Source organism: Phycodurus eques, chromosome 3 (genome assembly GCF_024500275.1).
Source record: "Phycodurus eques isolate BA_2022a chromosome 3, UOR_Pequ_1.1, whole genome shotgun sequence".
NCBI classification, from domain to species: Eukaryota; Metazoa; Chordata; class Actinopteri; order Syngnathiformes; family Syngnathidae; genus Phycodurus; species Phycodurus eques.
Window position 1 is genome coordinate 25,542,501 of NC_084527.1, and position 22,185 is coordinate 25,564,685.

The 22,185-nt window shown below is 40.3% G+C and overlaps 2 protein-coding genes across 2 annotated transcripts in view; one reads left to right on the forward strand and one right to left on the reverse strand.

The window, feature by feature from the left end:
• Positions 1-1,516: 1,516 nt before the first annotated feature.
• ogfod2 (2-oxoglutarate and iron-dependent oxygenase domain containing 2) lies at positions 1,517-6,867 on the forward strand. Its single transcript, XM_061671023.1, has 7 exons — positions 1,517-1,752; positions 1,828-1,884; positions 3,130-3,240; positions 3,320-3,419; positions 4,744-4,868; positions 5,558-5,815; positions 5,958-6,867. Exons 1-7 carry the CDS (start codon positions 1,618-1,620, stop codon positions 6,222-6,224), a joined length of 1,053 nt encoding a protein of 350 aa, XP_061527007.1. The 5' UTR covers positions 1,517-1,617; the 3' UTR covers positions 6,225-6,867.
• A 2,821-nt stretch (positions 6,868-9,688) lies between these two features.
• Positions 9,689-22,185, reverse strand: part of slc4a5a (solute carrier family 4 member 5a) — a 59,669-nt gene continuing 47,172 nt past the window's right edge. Inside the window, 11 exon segments of the mRNA XM_061672849.1 lie at positions 9,689-10,487; positions 13,482-13,540; positions 13,623-13,787; positions 14,166-14,339; positions 14,856-14,924; positions 15,447-15,519; positions 15,669-15,847; positions 16,456-16,617; positions 18,105-18,218; positions 21,076-21,267; positions 21,616-21,650. Coding sequence (XP_061528833.1) covers positions 10,322-10,487; positions 13,482-13,540; positions 13,623-13,787; positions 14,166-14,339; positions 14,856-14,924; positions 15,447-15,519; positions 15,669-15,847; positions 16,456-16,617; positions 18,105-18,218; positions 21,076-21,267; positions 21,616-21,650 — 1,388 coding nt within the window. The 3' untranslated portion in view covers positions 9,689-10,321.

Consider the following 22,185-nt stretch of genomic DNA (forward strand, 5'->3'; position numbering starts at 1 on the left):
AGATGTTATTTTTGGCTCATAAAGTGGGCGGGGGTCTATTTCAGTTTAAAATCAGTGGCTAGTAAATGTGGTTGGATGTTTCCGTTTTTTCATCACTGTAACAGAAACGAAACTTAATTGAATGTACAGTATGAGAAATGGTTGAGCCGATCCAAGGAGGGTGTGTTCCAACTACAGGGCGATCACCCTCCTCAGCCTCCCTGGTAAGGTCTATTCAGGGGTGCTGGAGAGGAGGGTCCGTCGGGAAGTCGAATCTCGGATTCAGGAGGAGCAGTGTGGTTTTTGTCATGGCCGTGGAACAGTGGACCAGCTCTTAACCCTCGGCAGGGTCCTCGAGGGTGCATGGGAGTTCGCCCAACCAGTCTACATATGTTTTGTGGGCTTGGAGAAGGCGTTCGACCGTGTCCCTCGTGGAATCCTGTGGGGCGAGCTTCGGGAGTATGGGGTACCGCACCCCCTGATACAGGTTGTTTGGTCCCTGTACGACCGGTGTCAGAGTTTGGTCCGCATTGCCGGCAGTAAGTCGGACTCGTTTCCAGTGATGGTTGGACTCCGCCAAGGCTACCCTTTGTCACCGGTTCTGTTCATAACCTTTATTAACAGAATTTCTAGGAGGCGCCGAGGCGTCGAGGGGGTCCGGTTTGGTGGCCTCAGTATTGCATCTCTGCTTTTTGCAGATGACGTGGTTCTGTTGGCGGTCCAGTTCGCACCAGAGTATGAAGCAGCTGGGGATGAAAATCAGCACCTCCAAATCTGAGACCATGGTCCTCAGTCGGAAGCTCGGTCATCCGGGAGGAGCTCAGAGTAGAGTCGCTGCTCCTCCACATTGAGAGGAGCCAGATGAGGTGGCTCGGGCATCTGATTAGGATGCCTCTCGGACACCTCCCTGGTGAGATGTTCCGGGCAAGTCCCACCGGGAAGAGACCCTGGGGACGACCCAGGACACGCTGGAGAGACTACGTCTCCCGGCTGGCCATGGAATGCCTCGGGATCCCCCTGGAAGTGCTGGAGGAAGTGGCTGGGGAGAGGGAAGTCTGGGCCTCCCTGCTAAAGCTACTGCCCCCGCGACCCGACCTCGGATAAGCAGAAGAAGATGGACGGATGGATGGATGGATGGATGGATGGATGGATATAATAAATGTGCTTGAGTTGGTCTAAATAGACTCCATACAGAACTGAAATAAAAAAGAAATCTATTTATTTTTGTAGTAATAGTGCCATCACAAAAAATAAAGTTACACATGATGTTCACATACAGTACGTAGTATTGTTGTTTTTGTGACTTTGGGCTTTTCACATCAGGGGTCGCCACAGAGTCACTCGCATGAATTATTTGACACCCAACATGTTTTAAAATAGATCAGTGATTTTGGTTTTGAACGTTAATATACTTCTATAATGCCACATAAATCATATGAAGTAAAAAAAATATATATTTTCATTTTTCCATTCCGTCATTGTTATTGTCGCATTTATCACGCGTTTGCTTGTGAACCGGAAGTGGTTGTTGTGATAATTTGCAAATAAGAGCTAACAAGGAACTTGTCGCGTGTCAATTATCTTGTGTGTTGATATTTTTCAAGTGGTCGTCAGCTCTTTCATACTGACCAGCCCACAATGACAAACGAGGGGAAAAGCAAGCCGCAGTTTTATATCTGCAGCTGCTTCACGACGGACAACATTTTCCTCGAGGACTACAAGCTTCACGTTCGCTTTGTGACAGAGGAGCAGTTCAGACGAGACTATGAAGCTGTGAGTTGAGTTCAGAGTTGTTTGTTTTGATTGCACTTTTGGACCCCACTAACCTATGTGACACGTCTATTTTAGCAACTGAAGAGGCTTGGCTGCGTTACGGAGCAACAATTTGGGGATATCCTTAACAAGGCAAGTGCGTTGAGACGTGATATTACTGCTACTAGTTGGGATTGTTAGGTAACAATCAGAACCAGGAAGCCGAAGTAATCATCATCATCAACAAACAGGTCCGGGATAAAAGGTTGTGGACAAGTTTAAAACACGATGAGGTTTGACAAAAAAATAAAATAAAAAATACAGTACTTGTCTTTAAGTACATGTCCCAAGCTTTGAATATCTCACGGAGCGCCGTTCAATGCATCATCCGAAAATATTTTAATATTTAATTATATTTAATATTTAAAATTAATAGAATTAATATTTTAATGTTTTTTTTAATTGTTTTTTTTTACCCTTTTAAAACAAATTGAACAGTAGTAGAACAAACATTTCCTTGACTTCTGATTCCAAAACTGGTAATCCACTTTATGATACATATGTGATAAAATGATGAGGTTAATATACATTTATATGTTTCCTAGTCATAACAACCCAAAATCAATGCACTTGTGAGTGTTTGAATGGCTCAGTGAAAGTCCATACCTAAATCCCATGACAAAACTTAAAATGTGTGACTCCATCTCTCCAAAAAAGAATGGACAAAAAAAAATCACTGGAGGTGTGCAAAGCTGGCAAAGACATACCTCAAGATACTTGTAGCTGTAATTACAGCGGTAGGTTCTACAACGTATTGACTCAGCAGGGCTTAATACTTCTGTATGATAATTTTTTTTAGATTTTTATTTGAAAACTAAAATGAAGCCATTGATCATTTTCCTTCCTCACTACAGTTATGCATCACTTCATGTGGGTCTCTGTGTCAAACACATTTTTGTCTCGGGCCACATTGTAATTGTTTCCCACAGGGCAGTTATGATGGTGAAACCATCTAAATATATAATTGCCTCATTTTATTAATACATATAAACACAACACATTGATGCATCAATAGTTTGTTGAATTTATTTTTAAAATGGGATTTGGTTAAAAAAATGCTTGTGGTTATTAAAAGTGAAGAATTAGCAGTTTTGCTACAGATTTTAGTAATAAACATGAAGTGGACGCATATGATTTGCCCCCGCGGGCCACATAAAATGAGATGGCAGGCCAGATCTGGCCTTGAGTTTTACACCTGTGGTCTATGACATGAAATCCCAATAACATGTTTTTTGTGGTTGTTAAGTGACAAAATGTGGAAAATTTCAAGGGGTAAATACTGTACTTGTGCAAACCACAAAAGAGCCCCTGGATGTCAATTCTTACTTCTTGGTTTAGATTTCCCAGGAAGTGGACAGGCGAATGCGTCTTGCAGTGACATCTGTTGACAGAGCTGCTGTCATAAAAAACGCATATCGGCCTCTTCATCCTCACGTCTACCATCTGCAGGTAAAGTATTTTGTTGTTGTAGATGTCACCATTATGTGTCATAAACATTCCTTTGAGACATTTGCATGCCTCTTGTCAGGAGACGTTTCTTGCGGCTGAGTTCAAGCACATAGTCGAGTATTGTCAAAGTCGCGATGTCGCACTCAGAAGTCTTTCTGATTTGTTGGAAGAAGAAACGGGTGAGCTAAACAAACATTTTCACATTTAATTTTGTGCGACAAGCTCATTTTCATCAATGTAATGCAACTATAGTACATTTTATTGTATGCCACCAGATTGATTTGATTCATCAGTGGTGTGTTTGGCTTACATACTGGTACGTTGTAAACAATGAAATTATAGTGAACCACCATTTATCACAGGGTATACATTCAAGACCCACCCACTATATAAGTGAAAATCTGCGATATAAAACCCATAAAAACATTTTTGTTATAGTTTACCCCTTCAATATGCTTTAAACACATTTGAACGTAATGAAACGTGTTTTAACTAATGTTAATGTATTTGAACACGAAAAAATTGCAAGCATATTAGAAAATCTTGAGGAATATTGAAGAGCTGTGTGTTGTGAATATCTCTAGATGGCAGCAACGCGTAAGGTATGCAGTTCCATAGCCGAGCACATCCAGGTATTTCATATCCTTGAATGGTCAGGATCTTCCTCTGGTGCTTAGGCTCATTACCAGAAACCTCTGAAGATGCAGGATGCATCTGGGGTGGGCATTGTAGCGCTTAAAAATAAACCTAAAAGTATTCTTTCCAACAATGCGAGAAGTTATGAGCAGCCAATCAGAGCCCAAGATGATGAAATCCTTTTGTACTGGATCTCATTAGACATGCAGTGGAGCCTCGATAAAATTGACCCTGATATATCGGATAGAGGATAAAACGGACCGTCGGGACCAAACAATGTGTCCAAAAATAGTTTCCATTTGTCACTTAAACTGCCGTTGACAAAGTCTGTTAATTCCAGAATTGGCCACTGTTGTTTACTGTTGCTGTGGCGCAATATACAGTGCCGTTAAAAAGTACTGGCTCCCTTCTCAAATTCTTCTATTTTTGCACAGTTTCCTCACTTAAATGTTTAAGATCATCAAACAAATGTACATATAAGAAACATATAACCCAGTATCTACACAAAAGCACACCAGCGGTAAGTTTGGAAACATTTTGAAACTTTTCAGACATTTTACAGGTTTTTTTTGTTTTTGTTTTTACATTTATTTACAATAGCTTTGTACTGTACTGGGCGTTTTAGGCCACAAAAAAAGGCAATGTAAAATTAAACAATTTAAAACATAAATTTTGTACTGTACAGTAATATGGGTTCACATGGCCACAAACAAAAAAATAAAGTGCTTCAATGTACTGGACAATTAGCTATCATGGACAAACCACTCCTATTAGTCCATTTTATTGAAGTTCCAATGTAGTTGGTTGCTTGTTGCCATGACACTGGAACACAGAGCAGCTTACAATAACTGCACTATTCTGTTAAAGCGCCCAGGGTTTATCGCTTCCCAGTGTTCAACAAGAGCTTCTGCCAGGATCTGATGGACGAGCTGGACAACTTTGAGCGTTCTGCAGCACCTAAAGGTCGACCCAACACCATGAACAAATATGGGGTGATTAATTCACTTTTTTGGGCTGCAGTCCTGCTTTTTTTAATTTATTAATTATTTTTGTAACATTTGTATTGCTATTCTTAGCAATCACGTCATTTCACATAGCATGCTCCAAGCTCACTCATCACAAACCTTAAAGGAGACATGCAATTTAAAAAAAAATCTTTACCCAGGTGTTGTCATAAAAGGTGAATGACATTCTTCTGTCAAAGTATATAAAGAAGAAAGAATTACAGGGCACTTAATTACCCTTTGTCACACAATGGTTAAAATCACTTGTGTTTTGGTCGAGCTTCTATCTCACACAAAGGTGATGACCGAGGTCAGAACTTGAAGGGCATGCGAGGAAGCCAGCGGCTACTCAGTGTTGCCAATTTAGAGACTGTGTCGCTAAATTTAGCAACTTTTCCACCCCACCTATTTTTCAAAAAATAGCGATGACCAACAAATCTAGTGTGTTTTAATGGTGTTATTGGACACTCCTGGTTACATTTTCAGAAATAAGCAGATAGGACGTGTTCAATTTTCCTCTTGATAGATAGGCAGCCACTCCAGAGACCCAACTGTTTCTATACAAACAATGATAAGTAATATGCCCCTTTTTAAAGAGTCAAAGCTTATAATTGAATCTTAAATGGCTGACTTGAATATGTTCAATCATGCAAAGGGATGTCTTGTTTTCTTCTTAGATCCTCCTAAATGAACTTGGCTTTGATGAGGGCTTTGTTACACCTCTTCGTGAGCAGTACCTACAGCCACTCACCTCCTTGCTCTACCCAGATTGTGGAGGGCACTGTCTGGACAGTCACAAAGCCTTTGTTGTCAAATACGACATAAATGAAGACCTGGACCTCAGCTACCACTACGATAACGCAGAGGTCACACTTAATGTCTCCCTGGGCAGGGACTTCACAGAGGGAAACCTTTACTTTGGCGATATGAGACAGGTGATCATGTTTACAGCGAGTCCCTCTTGTAGGAACACTTTCAATTTGTTATTATTATGGTTGGTAATATATATAAAATGAGCAGTACTGTTGTATTCCACTTTTTATGTGGCTGATTATCCACCACATTGTTATGTTGCAGGTGGCTCTCAGTGAGACTGAATGTTCAGAGATCAAACACAGAGCGTGCGAGGGCATTCTTCACCGGGGCCAGCACATGCATGGGGCCCTGCCTATATCCTCCGGCCAGCGATGGAACCTCATCATTTGGATGAGATCCTCTCAGGAGCGCAACAGACTTTGTCCCATGTGCAACAGGAGGCCAGTACTGGTGGAAGGGGAAGGCTTCGCTGACGGATTCACCAGACCCTCCACTGCGCTGCTCGCCGACCTCTGTGCACTCACCTGACATATGCTGAAGCAACACACGTGATGGGCAGTGTGTCCATCCAATTGTTGACATGAGGCATTTTTTCATAAGGTACCACGAAGATCCACTCGCGTTGATTCAAATGGGTAGTAAAGTTGATGCGCCATTTCAAGGCTAAATATGGATAATTAGCGCTTTTCTGATTGCTTCGGGATCCAGGACTCTTAAGTGCTGTGAAATAGTGAACATTTAACCATTTTTATGTCAGATGATGAGGCACTGGCACTGGTCATGCATGGACTGAACTCTAATATTGATCACCATAATTTATATTTAAAATCGAAACTGATTAAATGTGTGGTTTGAAAGAGTCAATAGTTTTTTTCTTGATTTGATTCAATGCACTTTTCGTACTAGAGTGGCTCCAACTACCAGAGACAAATTCCTTGTGTGTTTTTTTGGACATACTTGGAAAATAAAGATGATTCTGATTTTAGTCCTGTCATTTGATATGTTATGACATCTTTCTGACTATATTCCTTTCATGTTAAGAATGTAATCAGAACACTATTATCTTGCCACCTACAGGGAGAGCAATGTAGTTGCACCTGCTTATCCCTAAAAGTCGACTACACACACCACTGACTGACGCTTCAGAACATTTTCTCCAGTACTTCTGACTGTAACATGAGCAAACTGTAAAATAATTATCTTCGTGTAGTGTGTTCAGTCATTCCAAAAATTTTTGTTCAATTTGTTCATTGTTACATATTGCGTGACAATGGGAAAACATATTAGCAAGCTGAAAGGCATGGTTCTAGGCCAGTGTTTCTTTCACCCGGTGATCACCACAGTGATCCATCCATTCATTTTCTGAACCGCTTCTCCTTACTAGGGTCGCAGGTGTGCTGGAGCCTAACCCAGCGATCATCGGGCAGGTGGCGGGGTACACCCTGAACTGGTTGCCAGCCAATCGCAGGGCACACACACAAACAAACAACCATTTGCACTCACAGTCACACCTACGGGCAATTTAGAGTCTCCAATTTATGCATGTTTTTGGGATGTGGGAGGAAACCGGAGTGCCCGGAGAAAACCCACGCAGGCACGGGGAGAACATGCAAACTCCACACAGGCGGGGCCGGGGATTCAACCCGGGTCCTCAGAACTGTGAGGCTGATGCTCTAACCAGTCGTCCACCCCACCACAGTGATAAACATGAAAATACAGTAGTGTAGTAGGCAAGTGTTCATTAAAAACAAGGCATCAATTATATTCCTAAAGAATATGATTATATATTATGATGATTGAAGACTCTAAATTGCCCGTAGGTGTGAATGGGAGTACGAATGGTTGTTTGTTTTTATGTGCCCTTGGCTGGCAACCAGTTCAGGGTGTACCCCGCCTCTTGCCCGAAGATAGCTGGTATAGGCTCCAGCACACCAGCGACCCATGTGAGGATAAGCGGTACAGAAAATAGATGGATATTATTGTAAGCCACTGGAACATTATGCACAGGTTCAACATTAACACTGCACTTAAATATAGAAACAAAAACTCAACGATATAATAAAATGTATTGCACATACAGTCCCCTCCAAAAGTATTGGATTGGCAAGGTGAATTCCTTTGTTTTTGTTGTATACTGAAGACATTTGTGTTTCAGCTCAAAAGATGAATATCAGACAAAAGTTCTGAATTCCAGCTTTCATTTCATGGTATTTACATCTAGATGTGTTAAACAACTCAAAACAAAGCACCTTTTGTTTGAAGCCACCCACATTTCAAGTGAGCAACAAAATTAACAAAATGAATAACATTTAATATTTGGTGGCATAACATTTACTTGCAATAACTGCATCAAGCCTGCGACCCATTAACTTCACCAGACTGTTGCATTCTGCATTTGAAATGCTTTTCTTGGCCTTTTCTGCAGCCATTTTCTGTTCTTGTTTGTTTCTGGGGGGTTTTCCCTTCAGTTTCCACTTCAGGAGGTAAAATGCATGCTCTATTTGGTTAAGGTCCGGTGATTGACTTGGCCAGTCTAAGACCTTGAACTTTTTTCGCTTGATGAAGTCCTTTGTTGTGTTGGCAGTGTGTTTTGGGTCATTGTTGCATGATGAAGCTTCTCCCGATTAGTTTGGATGCATTTTTCTGTAACTTGCCAGGCAAAATGGTTTTGAAGACTTCAGAATTCATTCTGCTGCTACCGTCATGAGTTACATCATCAATAAAAAACTATAGTCTGTCTGTTCCAGAAGCAGCCATGCAAGCCCAAGCCATGACATTACCTCCACCATGCTTCACAGACGACCTTGTGTGTTTTGGAGCATAAGCAGGTCCTTTCTTTCGCCATACTTTGGCCTTTCCATCACTTTGGTAGAGGTTTATCTTGGTCTCATCGGTCCGTTTGTGGCTCATCTCTGTATTTCTTTGCAAAATCCAATCTGGCCTTCCGACTCTTTTCGCTGATGAGTGCTTTGCATCTTGTGGTATGGCCTGTATATTTCTTCTCTCGAAGTCTTCTTCAAACAGTGGATTGTGATACCTCCACCCCTGCACTGTGGAGGTTGGCAGTGATGTCACTGACTGTTGGGTGTTTCTTCACAGCTCTCACAATGTTTATGTCATCAACTGCTGTTGATACTCTTGGCCGACCTGTTCGATGTCTGCTGCCCAGTACACCAGTAGTTTCTTTCTTTTTCAGGATATTCTAAATTGTTGTATTGGCTATGCCCAATGTTTGTGCAATAGCTCTGATCGATTTTACGTCTTCTCTCAGCTTCAAAATGCTTTGCTTTTCTCCCATATACAGCTCTCTGGTCTTCTTGTTTGCTTAACAGCAAATGCAGGGTTAGCAGGTGAAACCCAAAGCCAAAATGAAGCACTATCTAATGTTTAAGTAATCAATCTAAAAGGCAACTCCTGAGCAACTAGAAACACCCATCAGTCACGTTCTAATACTTTTGCTCACTTGAAAAGTGGGTGGCTTCAAACAAAAGGTGCTCTGTGCTGAGTTGTTTCACACATCCTGAATAAAATACAAATACCGTGAAATAAAAGCTGGAATTCTGAACTTTTGTCTGATATTCATCTTTTGAGCTGAAACCCAAATGTCTTCAGTATACAACAAAAACAAAGGAATTCACCTTGCAGTTCCAATACTTTTGGAGGGGACTTTAAGTTAAATAAAAGTTGTACGTTGTAAGTGTTTGAAAAGAAAAAGGTGGTAATTCATCAACTGAACTGTATTTAATAAATACACTGAACTGGATTCCCCCCTCCCCCCTAAATTGTTGCCACTGTACACTAATACAATTTAAATCATCCGAATCACTCTGTACCACTAGAGAGAGCCCGCGTACCAGTTGTGGTACTAGTACCGGACCTTGAGAACCACTGTTCTAGGCCATTGTACTCGATATAATCAGTTTTCATGGTAGTAAAGTTGGACTATCCCATAAAGGATTTGACATATTTAAAGATGCAAGAAAACGTGCATGTTAGAATACAGTATTTTTAATGTTATAAATCTTTAAGGTGGACATTTTTGACACACTTGTTCAGAGTTGTTCATTTCTCATACAGTTTTAGCGAAACCTGAACTGGATAACTTGCTTAATAAAACAATAAGAACATCAAATCGTTTGGTTGTTTCTTTTTGTTCCAGGTAAATGTCCCAATGTGAGAATGTTCCACTTAGGGGGTTGGGACATGGTCAAAGGAGAGCTAGTTCTGAGCGATTTGAGATGCACCACAGCTTTTGAAAACACACCATAATAATACAGTAAAACTATTGAAAATAAATTGGTAACTTTACAATATTATGTAAATATATAGGCGAGTTAAATACATCTGTAGTTGTGAGGGGCAAGTTGGCCTGTCATCATAACGCTGTACGCACATGAGGCCGACATGACAGTACCAAACAATGATTATATTGCAGTAATAGTACACCATTATACATCAAAGGAAGTAATACAATACATGGAAACTTATATTTATTAATATGGCAGTACAAGTTGAATTATCAGAAACCCACTCGTTCAAAAGAGGGTTTTGTGGAGGTGTCCGGGACACCTCCTACTGTCCGTGGGCAAGCGGAGGCTCTGAATCACATCTTAAGCATCCAAAATTCATAACGTCGTCTCGCTGCTCATGTCTCGTGGCCGGTGTTGGTCCATGTCTGAGTCGTCATCAGACTCCATCTCTATCTTGACCTGTGGGACAGGGCAGGCCATCCCTCGCCCCATTGGCATGGCTGGTGATGACGGGCAGGAGATCTTCAGGTGGAGGGTAATGCTGAGGAAGGGCAAGCGCCAGTTACCTCACACACTAATCAGGCAAAAATATGACGTGTTTGAAGAGGGAGGCCAAGGGAGGAAACACAAGTTTGTTTATGAGACAGAAACTAGAGCAGCTCACGATGGATGCTAGGGAGAAAGGACAAGTGATTGTGAAGGGGAAATGCCTCTACTGTTTAGTGAATGACTCAAAGCAGTAGTCACTATTGTATAATGTATCTCAGGTAATAAGCTCACTTTTTAAAGTTCAATTCCAAATTACACTGCAAAGTCCATTTTCAATGAATATCTTTTGTGACAAATACCTCAATTAAAAAAAGAAAAAAAAAAAAAAACAATATACACATTGCTGCCGAAATAAGTTACTTGATCATTCACTAGTTGTTCTCTTGTCATACAGACACTGTACAACTAGCAATATATGGTGATTTGTTATTCATGTATGCTAAACTACTTCACATTGTATCTGTACATGCATCTCATATCATAATCAACTACAGTCAAATTTGCTTTGACTTTCTTTCCAAACCATGCCTCTTTCAAAGCAATGCAGAAATGATGCTCCATTTGCATACAAGGAAGGAACAAATAAAAAATAGGCATAAAGGGTAATGGGTATTTTAGGACAAAGGTATCACATCTATCAACTGTACTTTGACCGTAGACAAGGGATAAGCTGAACAAAAGTTCCTACAGGATTTATTTCAATTCACGTGCAAATATAGCTGATTTGCCGAAGAGTTTTGGAACATGGGTGAAAAAAGAAACAACCAAAGTAATAATGATCCGTTGCATTTGGATGAGTTTACAAATAAAATGTAGAGATTAATCTTCTAAACTTCACGTTTGTCCTTTAGAAACATTTTTGTGTATCTCTTTGATTTTTATTACTTATGCAGTGCATTATTCTAAACACTGAAAGCTGAACATCCTGACAAATGGCTTTTAGACACATCAAATATACAGCATACATTTGAATTAATTCCACAGCCCCTGTCTGTCAAAATGTTATACACATATAGGAAAAATACAATCTATGCAAAATGATTTCCTGTGCGCATATTGTGAAAGATTACACATACATAGCACAGGAAGAGAAGTAGCAAACATTATGCAGCAAGAAGGATTATAATGATCTGCATTGCCTTAAAGTGCATGGAGAGGACACTAAGTGGGATTACAACTGAGCCTAAACACGGCACTCTGTGAGGACAATGGTGTTGTTGTAAGTAGTATGTCTCCAATTGTGGGTGTTCATGTGTCCATTATTTACATCTCATCGAATAATAACACAGGAAATTATATAGGGAGAAGCAAAAGAATACGGGTCATCGCAGACCATCTAATACTACTAGTGTTATTAGAGAATTAGAAAAAACTAAATAAGCAACAAAACAAAAAGCAACACATTGACAACATATTTACAATAAACTATTATACCAACACAAAGGTATTGTTTTCAGATCTATTGTATATTACAATATTTTTCTAAATTAATAAATATTTATTTCAGCTTCTGTGGGATGTCATCAGACGGTGGAGGTACATCTAACGAATTGTGCAGTAAATAAATTTCAGAGTGTATGGTGATGGTATTCAGTCCGGCAGTTGGTTTGTAGATGGATTTGTAAACTTCTGGATAATAAATCAGAATTTCATACTTCAACTCTATACTATTTCAATCCAAAGTCAAATGCCAGATTATTTTATCTTTTATAACATTACCCTAGGCGGCATGGTAGACGACTGGTTAGCACATCTGCCTCACAGTTCTGAGGACTGGGGTTCAAAACCCGGCCCCACCAGTGTGGAGTTTGCATGTCGTCCCCGTGGCTGCGTGGGTTTTCTCCGGGTACTCCGGTTTCCTCCCACATCCCCAAAACATGCGTGGTAGGTTGATTGAAGGCTCTAAATTGCCCGCAGGTATGAATGTGAGTGCAAATGCTTGTTTGGTTCTATGTGCCCTGTGATTGGCTGGTGATCAGTTTAGGGTGTACCCCGCCTCTCGCCCCTCATGATAGCTGGGATAGGCTCCAGCACGCCCAAGACCCTAGTGAGGATAAGTGGTACAGAAAATGAATGGATGGATGGAAGATTACCCTATAAATTTATCATGTGATCTCAGGTGTGTTAAGAGTGAATTTGTACCGATAATCGGGTCCGAAACGGGTCAGGGCTGACAATCTTAAATATTAAACGTGTTCAATATTTATGACCGGAAATCTTCATGTGTGTGGGGAAAGTTGAGGAGGCATGAAACTGTCTCCAGTGTACCAATAAAGATTTACATAAAAAAGAAAGGTAGTTGGAGATGGAGAGACAGAAGAATTCATGTTATCTATTTAAATACAAAACAACAAACAAATACCACTGATGCCTTTTATCGCAAATTTGATTTGTCGTGTTTATAATATTAAAGTTTGTTTATTCCAGATTCAGTACTTAAGCAAAATGGAAGTTTGTTGTCATATGATAAACTTTAACGCTACATTTCTGCAGAGAAGGGAAACGTGCACATTGCAGTGATTTTTCATTAAATATTGAGTTTGGCCCAATTTTTAATTTTGGTCCACTGTGAGTTTAAGTTTGACACCCCTGTCTTATTGGATTAATTTCTTAATTAACAACGGTTAATGTAGCTCTATTTTATATTGTTGCTAGTGCTACAATGTTACTTAAAACATTACATAAACCAGAGGTGTCAAACATACAGCCTGTGGGCCAAAACTGGCCCACCAGAGGGTACAATCCAGCCCGCAGGATGAATTTTAAAGTGGAAAAATACATAAAACATTGTGGTAGTGGGGACAAAGGATAATTTTGAGAATTATTATGCTCATATACAAGTAGAAAATGGAATGGTAATAATTGCTTGGTGTGTTAAAGAGCATGGTGTGTGGCAGAAGGCTGGCAGTATGCCCCCCACTCTGACTGTACAACATCAGGATTGACCAGATCTTTGTAGGGGATGTGCAGTTTGAGGACACAGTACCTGCGATCCAAATCTGAATCTGAACTTGGTGAATGGTTGGCGTAAGGGCTGTACTTATCCTGCAAGTCAATACACGCACACACACACAAATACAAGGTCAGTTATGGCCTGCAGGGGGCAGTAAAACCTCATGTTCCTCACCGCCTCTTCACTGGCTTCCAATTTGGGCCTTTTCTTGTCTTTTCCCCCCTTCTTGTCATCTTCCTTCTTCTTCTCTTTCTCTGGCAGAAGGTCATCCACCCAAGCCAGGTCATGCTGGGAGAAGACCAAGTCCAGCATTTTGCGGATGACCATCAGACCCAGGATCTAAAGTTTAATGCAACAAAACGCACATACACATTTTCATGGATCTGAAGTTTAATGCAACACACACGCACACACACACACACACACACACACACACTTTCATATTCTCGCCAACATTTGTCTCATAGGCAGGTCGTGGTCTGTACTGTATATGATGTAGTTGGATGCCATTTTAAGATGACATTATCATTAATCACATGTATACTTAATATTGTATAATTATGTAGATCGTCTATGTACTACAGTTAGTTGCAGGGCAATGTATTGTCGTAGCAGCCATGAATCTCACTACTTCTGGAGCATGCAGAAGAGATTGAATCTAATAACAAACTTGAAATATGCAATACAGTAATAGTTACTGTCATGATAATTACATACCATAACTGGAAAGATGATAGCTAAAAATGTAGATTTGAGTATCCAGAGTACAGCCAGGCATATGATCTGGATCAAGGTGAACAGGTGCACCCTTCTCAGAGGAACATGGCGCAGGTAGGAGAGGTCAGGTTGATGCTTGGATGGCATCATGTATAATTTAATCCTGTCCCAGAACTACGGATGGTAATTAAAAAAAAGTTATGTCAGTTTCACATACCCAGTCAAATTATTGCAGAAGTTATCTTGGGTCACTTGTCATACAGATCCAGACGGAATACATTATAAGAGCATGGATTATTTAAGCATGTGGCAGAGGGGTGAAGAAGTTAATCGAATGCTAGACCTATAAAATGAATGAGCAATCACTAAATATTTGTAGGGTTCGCTGATGTGTCACAGCTCAGACTGTGTATGATAAGTGTTACCTGCACGGCAGTTAAGATGATGATGATGATATAAATAAGAACATAATAATAATAATAGTAATGTGGTTGGTGACCGCATGCAATGTACTATATCCATTACGTATAATTTGTTTCTTCAAATGTGCAAACAGCCAGGTGTCTATCTGCCTGCTGGTTGGTTTGTTTGGCAGCTTGCAATGAGTTCCTTCCTGCTCTCCATCAATGAACCAAGGTAATAAGAATGACATGCAACCGCGAGGACACAGTTTGGCTCTTATTAGCATACCTGAATTCCGCTGAGGGAAGCTACTCCCATGTAGAGGAAGACACCGTACAGCACAGGCATGGGGATGAACTATTGAGAGGAAGGGCAGAAGAATCATTTAACATACTGTAAAGGTTTAACCCCCCCATAGTGTCATGTGGAGGAAAAAAAGCCAATATAAGTACTGTGTAAGTCTCAGGCCACAATCAGTTCAGTTGTTTGAATGATCCTTTTTGAGAGCGGGTATTCAGACATACTGGAATAAAACCATAAACAGTAGAGGGATTGTGCATGAGCCAAGGGAAAATACAACATGCAATTTATTTTCATTGTTTGAGTCAGGGGAACCATCCACCCCCCAGAATCAAAATAGCTCCACCCGTCTGGCATCCTCCATGAACCAGGGACTAGCCAGCTAACTAAGGCACAGATAATACATTGAAAAGAATAAATAAATAAAAATACACTACAAGACATGACGAGGGTCGATTTAAGGTGATCTAAGCAGTCGCTTAGTTCTTCACTCTTAAGCCTTGTGCTTTAAGATTACATGCATACATAGAAAGAATGGTATTAATAGGACATGTGCCTCATTCCCAGTGTTCTTTATACCTTCAGTACTGGAGCAAGGAAGATGGAGACCCCAGTGAGAACAAACACTAGAATGCCAGTCACTCGTTGTTCTCTGGAAAGCCAATATTAATGGGAAGTACACGTAAGATGAAATGTCTCTTTTTTTCTGCTATGAATGACTTTGCAAATGATTTCACTTCACAGGTAAAAGACGGTCATCCATACAGTACATGCAATTGTCTTTTTATTGCTATTGCTGACCTGACTCCGAGGAACTGTGGCTGCTCTCCGGGCGCACTGGATTCGCTTTCCATCTTCAGAGAATCTATGTGTGCGATGGAGATGACGGTGGCAGCTACATACCAGGGCAGACCCAAGAAGGAACAAGTGGCCATCAGGACACCCACCCAGAATAGATCCAAATGATAGCCGCAACCTTTCTGCCAGGACACCAGGCACAGGATCATGGTTAACAGTAAGCTATTGTTCTTCATTTTTTTTGCAGTATTCTTCATGTGGTACTTTTCATGTACCGAAACTACAATAAACAACAATGTGAAGTCTCCATTGTGAAAAGACAAAAATCGGCTTGGTTAAATTGGTTACGCAGTACCAGTATACAGTAAAAATATCTGAAATGTCAGTGGAGGATACAAAATATAGAAGACAGGTAAATACAAAATATGTCGTAACATTTAACATTATTTTATTTTAAAAAGTACTTTTTTGAATCCTGCATAGAAATCCAATTTTCAATCTACGGTAGTTAATTTGATTTGTTTATGCATGACAGCAGCTCAGGAGTTGAACCCCTCGGGAGTTTGGGAGGCTTAGGGTTCTTGCTCAAGGATACCGCGGTGGTACTTAGGAAGCATTTCTACAACCAAAACAGTCACAATTTTTGCATAGTTTTTGTTCTGTATTGTGATTCAACACCACCCTTCTCCGGCAATCAAAAATCTAATTATTTTTGGACTGAGCTAGTTCTATCTCCAACTGTGTTTTAATCAGGAAATTAACTACTGTATTCTATCAGAAGTACACCAACCTTGAGTTTGTTTTCCTTGCGGTTGACAATGACAGCACTGATTTGCTGGTCCATGAAGATGAGGATGGTGACAAGGAGGGCAGGGACAAAGCTGCCCAGATAAACCCACCAGGGGTTCTTGGCAAACGGCAAAACCAGCCAGCCACGATCTGGCCGAGTAGGCTAGGAAAAGACGAGAAAAATCTTCATTTGCACCACAAGTCTCAATCTTGTCATTAAATACTCAATGATCCAGTCAAGAAATGTGTTTACAGTAATTGGAAGCCAGATCAGCTTTTTGAAAATTCTCATTTTCTGTTGTTATGCTAGTATTTACATGCTAAAATTGCTTGTCCATTCTTTACCCCCCATTGTTTTTGAAGTGGTAGCCCATTTTCATGATGGATTCAAATGAACACAACCAAGGGGGTATCACTTGATGGCACAATGAAGCAATTCAATGTGTTTGTGTATTACTATAATTTGCCTTGCTGGGAACAGGCTAACAATTAGTTTCACCCATCCAACAATGGCACAGTTGTATGAAAGCTTCTCCCGACAGCAGTATGTTGTCGAACAGGGGTGTCAAACTCCAATTCACGGTGGGCCAAAATAAAAATTCTCAATATTATAAACTCAATATTTAATGAGAAATCATTGCAATGTGCACGTTTCCCTTCTCTGCACAAATATAGCGTTAAAGTTTATCATATGACAACAAACTTAAATTTTGCTTAAACACTGAAACTGGGATAAACAAACTTTAATATTATAAACACATGAGAAATAAAATTTGGTATTTGTTTGTTGTTTTGTATTTAAATAGATAACATGAATTCTTCTGTCTTTCTATCTTCTATTTATCTATCTCAAACTACCTTTCTTTTGAATGTCCTTCAATAACAAGCCAAACTTCAAACTATTAACAGTCCCTGCCTAGGAGTTGATAAAGGGCATTAAAAAAAAAACAAAACATGAATTCAATTATGTTATATTCTTTGTTACAGCCATGTTGCTCTGCACACGACGTGTCTTTTACTTTAGTGAACAGACAATCTGCCTCCCACCTGTCTTGGAAGTTAACTGTTTTCCATCTTTCGTTTGGCCATTTTTGGGAATGGGAAGTGTAAATTTAATACTCTAATACACATTTGATATGGTCTTGCGGGCCAAATATAATTGCATCGTGGGCCAGATTTGGACCCCGGGCCTGAGTTTGACATATATGTTGTAGAATATGTTATACCATGAGTCGACAAGGAGTGAAAAGAGCGTCTTTAAATGCAAAGCAATCAGCGGAAAGACGTTGTTGTGACCTTTGCATCCTTCCGTGTGGCTTATTTTTGGCATAATGTGACATATTTTCACAGTGAGTTGTTATAAGATGAGATGCAACATGCTGAGTAACTGCATCATTACAGTGTGGCAATCAATAATTTAATTTCCCATTTGTTTGAAAAATGATTAGCACTCTATGCGATATTGAAGCTTACACGCAAAATCAGATCTTAATGGTTTGAAAAGGCCAATTTTGGCTGTCTCAATCACATTATCAAATCAAGCTGAAAAAAAAATCACAGCATGATTACAAATTGTCCTGATCATTTTGCAGTAATCTATGCAACCTGTTACAACCAGCATTTTGTGGCAGGAAAATATATAGCCTGTACCTTGAATTCTGTTGGTACAATTAACTTGGGGGTTTTGAGGCCCATCAGCATGTCAAGGCCCACAAACGTCATGATTGACATGAAGATAGAAAAGTCACTGATAAGTTTCCTCAGCTGGAAAAAGAGACAGAAAAAAACCAACAACAACATGACCAACCAGTTCAAATATACAATAAACAACTGAACACTTTGACAAGGTCAGACAGAAAACATGGGAATCAGGTTGAGTCGCTCACATGTAAACAGTCAAATACTAGCACATTTGGTGTCAAACAATTACCAAATAAACACTGTTTGTTCATTAAATGTGACTGATTGGTGGGTAACATTAGTAGTGTTGTCCAAACTGTTTTGATTTATAGAGTTTAGCTTTATTGTGATATATTGTGGTTGAAACACATCGTCCTCTCAGAGCCTAATCTTGCATAGAACTATTTATTTTACATGTACTTTTACATTGTAAACAATCTTTGCACATTCTGAATATCTTACCACTGTGGCAGTATTGCTGAGCTACACGTTCGCATTCATCTACACTATTAATAGTAATACAATACTTCTACTAATTCGCTCAGATGCATTTTTATTATTGCCTAGAGTTCAATTTTTGAATTTAATTGTATTTATATTTTTTAATTCTGTCCTATGCTGTATGAAGGCAATGGTGAGGTAAGAGTTTAATTTCTCAGTGTAACCACTGCATTTCTGCTATGTGACAATAAACCTCTGGAAACTATTAACCGATAGCCACTAAAACATTAGAAATTTCCTTATTTGAACATTTAAAGCGGAAAGACGATTTTTTTCCCGACATATTTTAAGACTGTTTTCCAGATCATTAGTCACAGACATCAGCAATGTGATTTTGCTGGCAGTGCAGTGTGCAGTGTGGGTTGATGATGTTCAAAGGTTGCTTAGCTTTGCTTCTTCACATGGTCATAATGCACTGTGATGCAGTACAGGGGACATTACAAATTGTCAAGCTGAGCATGTTTTCCAAGCAAGGCGTAATCTAGAAACTGGTTCCCTCACACGTCCTAACATACATCCATGACGATTGATTTTGGCAATATGCCTTTTAGGTTTGTCTGAGTGGCTTATTGGCGGACTGTGGAGCTATTACGCCGCAGAAAAAGGATAAAAACATTTGATACTTTTCAGCAGACTGTGTTTTATAAAAATACCAAATGTTGTCTTCTCACCCTGATGGGACTGTTTTAAAGGGCTCAAATTTATTCTACATTATTGTGAGTTGTATACTAAATATACCACCGCTGTCCAATAACAACCATGTGTTTCACTTTATTTCAGGAGCAATACAAATTTTGTTTACAGCAGTGTAGTTAAAAAAAACACCACAAACAACTGTCATTATGCAAATAGATACAGTATGTGTTCTTATAGCCAAGTTTGCTTAATGTTTAATGTTTAATTTTAAAACAGACAAAGTAGCAATAACGGCTATGACTGTTATTTATGCGTTGTTTATGTCATTACACTCAACCTTTTTTGTGGTCTAACAAAATTATTTTCAAAAACAAAAATGGCAAATTATTGAGTTGCATAATCTTTTGAGCGGCACGGTGGACGACTGGTTAGAGCGTCTGCCTCACAGTTCTGAGGTCCGGGGTTCATCCCCGGCCCCGCCTGTGTGGAGTTTGCATGTTCTCCCTGTGCTTGCGTGGGTTTTTTCCAGGCACTCCGGTTTCCTCCCACATCCCCAAAACATGCACGGTAGGTTAATTGACGACTAAATTGCCCGTAGGTGTGAATGTGAGTGCGACTGGTTGTTTGTTTGTATGTGCCCTGCGATTGCCTGGTGACCAGTTCAGGGTGTACCCCGCCTCCTGCCCGATGATAGCTGGGATAGTCTCCAGCATGCCCGCGACCCTAGTGAGGAGTAGCGGCTCAGAAAATGGATGGATGGATAATCTTTTGAGGCAATAACATCAAATAATTTCTGTAACTCTCAGGTTTGAAGGGTGCACTCTCAAGACTGCTTGTTTCAGCTTCTCCCACACATATTCAAGGGGGTTTAGATCAGGGCTCATCAAAGACCACTTCAGAATCGTCCGATGATTTGCTCTTAGCCATTCTTCGATGTTTTTTTGCTGTGTGTTTTGATTCTTTCCTTTGGATCATGTTGGAAGACCCATCCAGGTATTCTGCAACTGAGACCAAGCATTCTAAAATTGGGCAACTTATTTTGCTCTAGAATGCTGTGATAGCCTTGAAATTTCAAAGACACTCAGTGTCAGATGCAGCAATACAGCTACAAAACATAAGCAAGCCTACATCCTAATTTAAAGTAGGTACTTCTACAACTGTAATTCTTTTTGTTGTATGCTTCATTTTTGAGTTGTTGAACGTGGAGGTGATGTGAAGTCTCAAAAAGCTCCTTTGTCTCATTTGTCCAAAGGACAACCTCCCAGAAATTTTGTGCCTCTCAATTTCCATTTCGGGAAAGTCCATTCTCATCAGTTTTTACTTATTTCAGTGACCATTTGACTGTGCCGTCTCTACAAAGAAAATAACACTGTATTGTGAAACATGGAAGAGGCTTGGTCAAATTCTGGGGCTGCTTTTCTAGGTCCAGCGAAGAGGATCTTGAATCTGTGGAGGGTACAATAAAACCTCAACACAATCAAGGCATTCTAGAATGAAATGTGCTGCCCAGCATCAGAAAGCTTCATCTCAGCAACAGCTTATGGGTCTTCCAACGGGATAACAACCCAAAACAAGCAAACACCAAGGAATGGCAAAGAACAAAACATTGGTCTATTCAGAGTTGTCCCTCTATGAGCCTTGATCTAAATCCTGTTTAATACCTGAAACATGCAGGAGATTAAACATGCAGTCTGAAGAAGGCACCTTCAACTCTGAGAGAGCTGAAGCAGTTTGTCATAAGGGGGAGGGGGCCGGGGGTGGACTACAATACAGATATACAGCTATCATTGGGTCACTTAGTCACCTTGGTGGGAAAATAACGACTGAACTTGAACTTCTTCAGGGTGACCGTCATGGAGTATGTTCCAAAGAAGAGGATGAAGGACATAAGTGCCAGATCTGGGACATACTTGCAGGAATTCCCCACCAAAGAGCCCCCGTACTTCAAACACTCCTTCTTACTCAGCTGGCTCCAGTCCAGAGCTGTCACATTCAACTGAGGTTGGTTGGGCAGCAGTAGTGCAGAGATAAAGACAGGGTGAAAAAAAAGGAAGGTGCTTGAATGAAAATGTGTGTTTTTTTTTTTTTTTTTCCCATGCAAACAGCAACATTTGCCAGCACAGATGTGACATTGTAGTCCACGCAAGACAGAGGGAGTGTGAGGATGATAGGATGGATGGTGATAAAAGGAAAGAAAATAAAAGGACAGCAAAACAACTTTCAATCATGATGACAGAGTACACATCAGGAAAAACAAGATATCGATAACTGGCACTCTACTTTCAACTGGGAATGAATGGATCCAAAAAAGTAATGGGAAAACTCGGTGAAAATAAGCACTTACCCCAGAGACACTAGAGCTGTTATCTGGCATTGGAACTAAACCATTGAAGATCATTGCAGCCACTGTTTGTGAGTTGGAGAGGACAGGTTGAGGCCGAGGGTTTAATGAGACATAAAGAGTAGATGAGGAGGGAAACAGAAGAGAATAGAAAATAAATGTACAACATCATAATGAGAATGCAGCAGAATGCAGTCTGCGGGGCATGCCGTCCAATAAAAAGGGGCACTCACTTGTAAGAGATAGCAGCCAAATTGTTTAAGCATGCCAAAGACAAACAAGAGACAAATCAGTTACAGAAATCAATGTCTGTAGAAATTAATGCAAGTTTTACAGTCAATCTGTGTTTCATCAATATGAAATGTGCCAGAAAGGTTCCAGGACTCCCAGCGGGTGCTGGCTGAGGTGGGGGTGTGGGGTTCCAGGGGGCATTACTGCTGGGCTCGCTGTGGCGGTCCTCTCTTCACTGTAAATGTTTTTTCACTAGTCACATCCGGGCACACACACATACTCAGGGTTTCTTGGGGACTGGTGTGGGGTCGCGAGGATGCGGGATTCATTACAACAGTGCTG